Source organism: Melanotaenia boesemani, chromosome 6 (assembly GCF_017639745.1).
Source record: "Melanotaenia boesemani isolate fMelBoe1 chromosome 6, fMelBoe1.pri, whole genome shotgun sequence".
Lineage (NCBI taxonomy): Eukaryota > Metazoa > Chordata > Actinopteri > Atheriniformes > Melanotaeniidae > Melanotaenia > Melanotaenia boesemani.
This window is the reverse complement of record NC_055687.1, coordinates 23,960,799-23,968,423: the sequence shown is the minus strand read 5'-3', so window position 1 is coordinate 23,968,423 and position 7,625 is coordinate 23,960,799. Positions and strand designations below refer to the sequence as shown.

Genomic DNA, 7,625 nt, shown 5'->3' with positions numbered 1-7,625 from the left:
CACTACTTCTGCTCGTTCATTAAATGACTCAGCAAAATAAAAATGAGTCATCAAGCTCTCTTTCTAGACAAAGTTTTTCTATAAGTTAGTAGCTGCAGAAGTTTGGAATGTTTTAATTCAATGTTTAACTAAGTACAACCTAAGTAAAAGAAGAGTAGTCATCATTTTCTCTTTTTCTTTTTCTCGTTTCTTTTCTAATTATGAGTCAGACATCATTCAATCATTTTAGGAACAATGATATCCAAACTGGCAATTAACTTTCTATAACAGGTAGAACCCACTTTTTGTGGCTCTTGAATGTAATAAGACATTTGACTCAAAAACTGTTTCATAGACTGATGTGGGGTATCCCTCCTTTGTTCCAATTTCAAGCGTAAAAGGTCTGGAGTTCAAGTATGACATTTAGATGTGAATTCACAACGTGTAGTCGAAGGAGCTCTAAAAAGATAACAAACAAACCTGGCTTTTATACTGGACCTTTTTACACCGGTCAAAACAGCCACTTACATTTGGTCAACACATTATTTAATCAGCATTATATCTTTAATTAAATAACTGCAATAAATAAACTTTTCTCAGCTCAGCTCCAATGGGAACACAAGAATGTAAGACACTCAGGATGCTGCAGCCCAGTTAACAGAATGGAAAGAACTCACTTTACAGAAAGTCTATAAGGAGACTAGTTCACAGAGATTAAAAGATTGTCAAGTGATATACCTGTCCTCTGAAAGATGGCGGTACACTGGCCTTGTTCCTTAAGCTGTGATAATGCTACCTTTTCAGTAAGTGTACTAAGCACACAAACATTAAAACATACCAATTTTAGTGCAAAAACCATAAAGAAAATGTGAAAACACTTGCCTGGTTGTATTTACATTCTTCTACTGAACATCAACCTATACACCATCACCATCACCATCATTGCTACAGCACATCCCAGTTTGCTAACTTTATATTGACATGATAGTAATTTCTACTTAACCTTTTATTTCTTTGGGAATTCATGAAAGTACACATTTAACCTTTGAACAAATAAATGCACAATTTTACCCACAATTTTGAGTCTTCATTTAGGCATCAAACATCATCAAAACACTCTCTTGTCTTCACGTCACATCAAGATGAAAATAAACTGCTTCTGTTGCCACAGGAAGCTCTGCAGTGACTGTAGGTTATCCTGATTGGTTTTTAGGTTAACATGGATTAACCTGTTGAAGAACATTTGTGAGATGTTTGCATGAATGTCCAAAGCCATGAAGCTAAAATTAATTTTAGTTGCCATATTTATAAAAAGTAAAAGAACATGCAGAGTTCAGAGAAGCTTTTCCAATTAAGTGACTGCCCTATATTAACATAAAGGTCATGCTTCCTGAAGTTTAGGGAACAGCCTGCTTTAGTGTGAAGAACAGATGGTGCACTGAGATTAAACAGCTGACCTGCTCATGGCCGGGCTGATCGTATTGTGATTTTGCTCGTGTCCCAAAGCAAAACATGAAATACAGCAAGCTTTATGATGGCTTATGTGAAAGTGTCATGTGTCCTAAAGATACATTCATCATTGCCCAATTTAAGAAAAACAAGTTTAAGAAAGCCCGAGAAAAAATTTGCTTTAATGACATGAGAATGATATAATGATCCAGATCTTATCTGTTTTTTATATTTAGTTTTATTTACGTTAAGTTGCATTGAAATGTGATATGTAAGTTTTATTATTGCATGATGGATATTAACTCTTTGTAAACATCTTGTGCCCTCTCTGTGGGATTCCAGCAGCCTGAGGTCAGATTAAAGAAGAAAAGATCAGTTGGCCACGCCTGAACCAGGTTGCCGTTAAGGCTTAGCAACAGATCAGCGTCTGAGGATATATAAACCAGCTCAAACATATAGTCTGTCAAACGCCTGCTGAACTGCTGTTCTCATCTGGTATCTGACTATAGGGCTGCCAGAAAATCACATTTAGAAAAGCTCACATCTCCTTATATCTGTTGTAGTCTATTGACTCTGAAAGAGCAGCCATGGTTCTGGAGGAGAACGACTCTGACTCTGTCTTTGAGCCCCACATCACTGTGAGTATGACAGAAAATTTCAGTTATTCTAGATCCATTGTCTATTGACTTAACAGTTACTAATTTTAGTGAATTAATTATTTGTGCCTTTTTTATATTCATTGAGTTGTAGCATATATGAGAGCTGGTTAGTTTTGTTTCTGTTTTGGTAATTCATACTTACAGCTGTCCTCAAAATGGATATGAACTAATTATCTAAATAAATATGTTTTTCTTTAGGAAGAACATGTGGAGACACAGTATGGGGACGTCCACTGTGTCTTGACGGGGACTCTGAGGGCAAATCGCCCCTCCATCCTGACCTTTCATGATGTCGGACTGAACCGTAAGCCACAGTTCTTCGACGCTAAAGTGCAGCTTTTCTAACGTTAACATCCTGCAATAATTTACAGATAATACTTGCATTCTGAATAATACATCATCATTGTTTATGTCATTTTTGTGTTTTATTTATTTATTTATTTTTACTGCAGATAAGACCTGTTTTGAGACCCTCTTCAACCATGAAGACATGCAGGAAATTGTCAGATCCTTACCTGTTTGTCATGTTGAAGCACCGGGACAACATGAGGGAGCCAAAACTCTGCCTGCTGCGTTAGTAGACATTCCTCATTATTCTCAGCCTCCTTTACTTTAGATGTCCTTTCTCATTGTCTTCATATTTATAAACTATTCTCTAACTCTACAATTATTTAACAAGTTAAACAACTGCACATTAGTAGACGCCATGCCTGCTGCTGATAAATTTGATGTTTGACTCTTCAGGTATACCTACCCGTCCATGGACCAGCTCTCTGAAGCCTTGCCTGCTGTCCTCAAACACTTTGGGTTAGCCAACTTGACTTTCTCTAAAACAATTTGATAGGACACTTTTAGTTTTATTTTTATTTTTTTTTATTTAACCTTTATTTAACCAGGTAAAAAAATGTTTGAGAACCAGTCCTCATTTGCAAACATGACCTGGTCTCACCTCCGCTGTAACATTTGAGCAATTAACATTTTAACTATGCTTAACAGGATGCGTAGTGTGATTGGCCTGGGAGTTGGGGCAGGAGCCTACATCCTGGCTAAATTTGCTGTAAGTTCAAATCCAATTAAAACATAAGATGCTGCTTAAACTCACAAACAAAAAATATGACATGAATTTGGTTTTAGTTTTTCCCTCTGTTGATGTATAGAGATGTATAAATACCTTTACTCTTGGAAGTCTGCTCATTAATATTATAGTTTCATGTCTCAAACAGTCATCTTCCTTACATGAAGACTATTTATGTGGCATATGAGAGGAATGAGAGGAAAAGTCTTTTAACAATGCAAACAAACACATAAATTATTTATCTATCCTCTTTGTGTCTAGCTGAATCACCCTGATTTGGTGGATGGACTGGTTCTGATCAATATTAACCCCAATGCTGAAGGCATAATGGATTCTGTTGCAAACAAGGTAGGTGCCTTTCACCCACATACAGGATGATTCTTATGCATGTTAATGTAAGGAATGAACATCACTATTATAAAATTTTCATTTTTTTCATTTCACCTAGAAATGTATATGCTTCATTGTTAAAAAAAAAGCACATACATTTTGATGCATCATCTCTTTTCACATTTTATGTGACATTCTTCTTTTTAGCTCAGTTTGCTCTGATTTAAAAGCTGATTGCTAAAAACATATAAAAGTGATTGGCAGAAACTCACTGATTGTTTGAGGTGTGCCAGATATCTGCCACTAGGCATGACTTATATAGATGTGTTATACAATAATGTGCCTATGTCATGAAAAAAAGCAAAGACCTCAAACACAGCATTTCAGGCTGTTTGGGAGACACATTTATTTGGGAAAATTTAACTCCATTATGTGTAGACTTTGTGATTCATAACTTTGCAGACCTGCAAATAACATGAAATAAGACACTGAAGGACAAGGAAAGACCCCTTAAAGCATAATAAAACATTTCTAATGGGCATAGCCCCCTGACTATAGCTATTAGCTGGATTTGAGTTATGTACAAGCTTTTTATGACATTTGTGTCCGGTAATGCATATAGGGTTTTTTTTGCAGTTTCACTTTTCTGATATTATCGTTTTAAACTATCCTATGTTAATACTTTTAACTGTCTGTGTTATAGATTACTGAATGGACCCACACTCTCCCAGACAAAGTAATCACACACTTGTTTGGAAGGGTAAGTGATCATGGATATTTATTAGTGACTGGCTTCAATCACCATGGTAACAAAAGCTGAAAACCCCTGCTTTTTAATAAAATCAAATTATTTTTTTCCCCTCTATAGTAACAAATATGAATGAGGTGATCTCTGCTCATCCTTATTTACAGGATGAGATCCAGACAAATCACGACCTTGTGGCTACATATCGCCACTACATCACAACAACCATGAACCAGTCCAACGTGAGTCAGTTCTACCGCTCCTACAACAGCCGTGGTGCTTTGGAGGTGGAGAGGCCTGTTCCTGGAGGGAACATCAATGCCAGGACTCTGAAGTGAGTAAAACCCATTTAACTTAGTTACATATAATTTACAGATTTGTACATATGCAGAAGGCCTTGTCATATTCTAAACCTTAAATCGCTGCTCTGTATGTTTATAATGTAGATGTGCCTCTCTGCTGGTTGTGGGAGATAACTCTCCAGTTGTAGAACCTGTGGTGGACTGCAACTCTAAACTCAACCCTACTAAGACCACATTGCTCAAGGTACACACATATTTAATGTATAAATGTATAATCTTGATGACCCTTTCCTATATATTTTTAAACTTGTGCTGTAACAGAGCAGCTAGCATGTCTAATTGCTCTTTTGTTGGCTTCTAGATGGCAGATTGTGGAGGGCTTCCTCAGGTTGATCAGGTATGATCATCTTATTTGGACAATGCTGAGAGTTGAGTCTCCTTTTCACTAGTTAGAAATGTATTTAATTTTACATTATCCTCTCCACAGCCAGCCAATGTGATTGAAGCCCTCAAATATTTCATCCAGGGCATTGGATACTGTAAGTGAATATATTTTACTTTTAGAATTAAAATCAAGTCTAGACAATTATATCTCAGGCTATTTTAAATCTCAATTCCCCCTTGTTGTCATAATATGAAAAACTAATTCTTTCCTTGTTTTATTCAGTACGAACTAGTATTAAAAATAACTTTATGTAAGCAAAAGAATTACTCTTGAACCCAGTGGAGTGTTTATTGATAAAAAATGTTATGGAATTTATCACAATATGGAGATTTACTGCAGCCTTAATCAATACAGTTGAAAATAGAGGGGGGATTTGTCTAAGAGAAATCAAACTTATGATCACAGAGACTGTGAAGATACATCATCATAAAAAGTATGTTTCTGTTTTTCTTCTAGTGTCCAGTGCCAGTATGACCCGACTTCGCTCACGGACAGCCTCCAGCTCCAGCGCTGCATCTTGTGACGGCTCTAGAAGCCGCTCACACACCAACGAACTGCAGCGTGGCCGAACACACTCACAAAACACTGAGGAGAAGCGCGGGCGCTCACACACTGATGTGTCCATGGAGAGTGTGCCCAATATTAACCAGAACATCCCAAAGGCTGAAGTGGCATGCTAGAGTGCACACTGCTCTTAGTCTAATGCACTTACCTCATTATATATATATCTGCTCATTCATTCTTTTCCTTCTGTGTTCATCTTCCAATAATTCAGTGACTTGATTCTCTTTCATCTCCTCTGAAAACCCACAGGTCATCTTAAATGTGACTTTCCTCCATCCCTCCCTTCTCCCTCTGATTTCCTTTGTGTCTTTTCTCATTTATTGGTGTCTTTTGTCCTCTGTGTCTCTGAACTATATCAGAGATTCAGCTGCAGTCTTCCTCAGTCTTTCATATTTATCATTTCAAAAAGTAGAGGAAGAAATCAGAAAAGTGATGAAGTCTTTCAAAGTGTTTATGTAAAATTCTTATGTATTTTTATCTAAAGAGTTTAAAATAAATGTGCAAAAATATCATATTACAGAGTAAAATAAAAAATCTATATATTCATAACCATAGGAATGGGTATGATATTATGATGCAACTATAACAGCTGTGTATTATTAACTGCAGGAATGTGTTATGTACAACCACTGTAGTTCATGAAATACTCTGAACCTGTCTTTCTTTGTGTGTAAAATAAAATTATATTATTGATTAAAATTCTGCATTGAATTCAGTCATTGAAACACCCTGTGTAGCTATCTGTTGCAGCAACAGTGGCTGTCTGAAGGAGCATATTCTAATTTTAGCTATAAATGTCAAAATAAAAAGAACAACATAGATAGATAGATAGATAGATAGATAGATAGATAGATAGATAGATAGATAGATAGATAGATAGATAGATAGATAGATAGATAGATAGATAGATAGATATTCAAACTGACCACTAGATGGAACAATATAACCATCTCACCAGCACCGTTTATGTTTAAACAGTCAAGTATATCACAAAGTGTGCTATCCTCAATTTTATCCAACATTCCCATATAAGCAACTCCATTTAAATCACATAAAAAATCAACTTGTCCAGTTTAATATCACTATTCTCTTGTAGTTTGGCTTTTTTCAATGATTTATTCTTTTTCGTGGTGCTGCATTAATGTACTGTATATAAAATCTAATATGGATTTTTGTTTATTTTCCATCTATTTTTCACATTCATGCCCTCTCGTACATGTGCTCCCATGCTATTCTTTTGTTCTGTTGTTTTGGATTTGGCCAATTTTAACCTTGTTTCAGTAAGTACAAATCTGAGCACATCTAACAATGCACCATTCATGTGAAAACAACAGACCAAAAGGGAATATCGTAAGAAATATGCCAGTCTTTGGCAAATGAAGTTGGAAGTGTAAAGAAAAATGGCAAAAAAAAAAAAAACTAACATTTTTATTATAACATATTTTTTTCTTTTTAATCTTTGCTTTAATATGTGACTGTGAAAGAAAGCACAGTTAACACTGGATTAATTAATGTAAACCTCTAACAAATCTGAAATACAGTTTGTCATGTAAAGAATTTTATTGTACACTAGATTTGACTTCTGAAAACCACAATATCAACACTATTTCAATTGTTCGATGTGTAAAACAACCCTTTTACTATACATGAGATCATGTCAACAAGTAAATGTGTGGTTACTGTTGGTTAGACCTGACATAATCATGGTATCGAGGTTATTTCAGGAGAATCTATCTCTCCCTCATGCCATAATTTGCACCATTCTTTTGTGTGTTCAAAAATAATCTCTGTGTGTATTCAGTGTGTGTATGCATGAATTTATATCTGTATGGAAATTAGCTGCATGCATGACTGTAGAGCGTGTGTAGGTGGAACTGCTTGTGTAGGCCCATGAGTGCAAAGATTGTTCTGAGCTTTGACTGCGAGACAACTGAGATGCAGATCCAACGCAGCATAATGACAGTCAGCATCAAAGTCACAATTATTTAGTTTGTGTGTGTGTGTGTGTGTATGTGTATGTGTGTGTACATCTTTAATTCAAAGCCTCTTTTGTGTGGCTTCCAGTAGAATACCTTGA

The 7,625-nt window shown here is 35.8% G+C and overlaps 1 protein-coding gene across 1 annotated transcript; it reads left to right on the top strand.

Annotated features, from left to right (window-relative positions):
• Positions 1-1,785: 1,785 nt before the first annotated feature.
• Positions 1,786-6,158, top strand: LOC121641773 (protein NDRG1-like). The gene is made up of 13 exons (XM_041988054.1): positions 1,786-1,823; positions 1,992-2,066; positions 2,286-2,391; positions 2,540-2,660; positions 2,832-2,894; positions 3,084-3,144; positions 3,424-3,510; positions 4,196-4,252; positions 4,405-4,571; positions 4,684-4,783; positions 4,901-4,936; positions 5,027-5,078; positions 5,441-6,158. Exons 2-13 carry the CDS (start codon positions 2,016-2,018, stop codon positions 5,662-5,664), a joined length of 1,125 nt encoding a protein of 374 aa, XP_041843988.1. The 5' UTR covers positions 1,786-1,823; positions 1,992-2,015; the 3' UTR covers positions 5,665-6,158.
• The last annotated feature ends 1,467 nt before the right edge of the window (positions 6,159-7,625 follow it).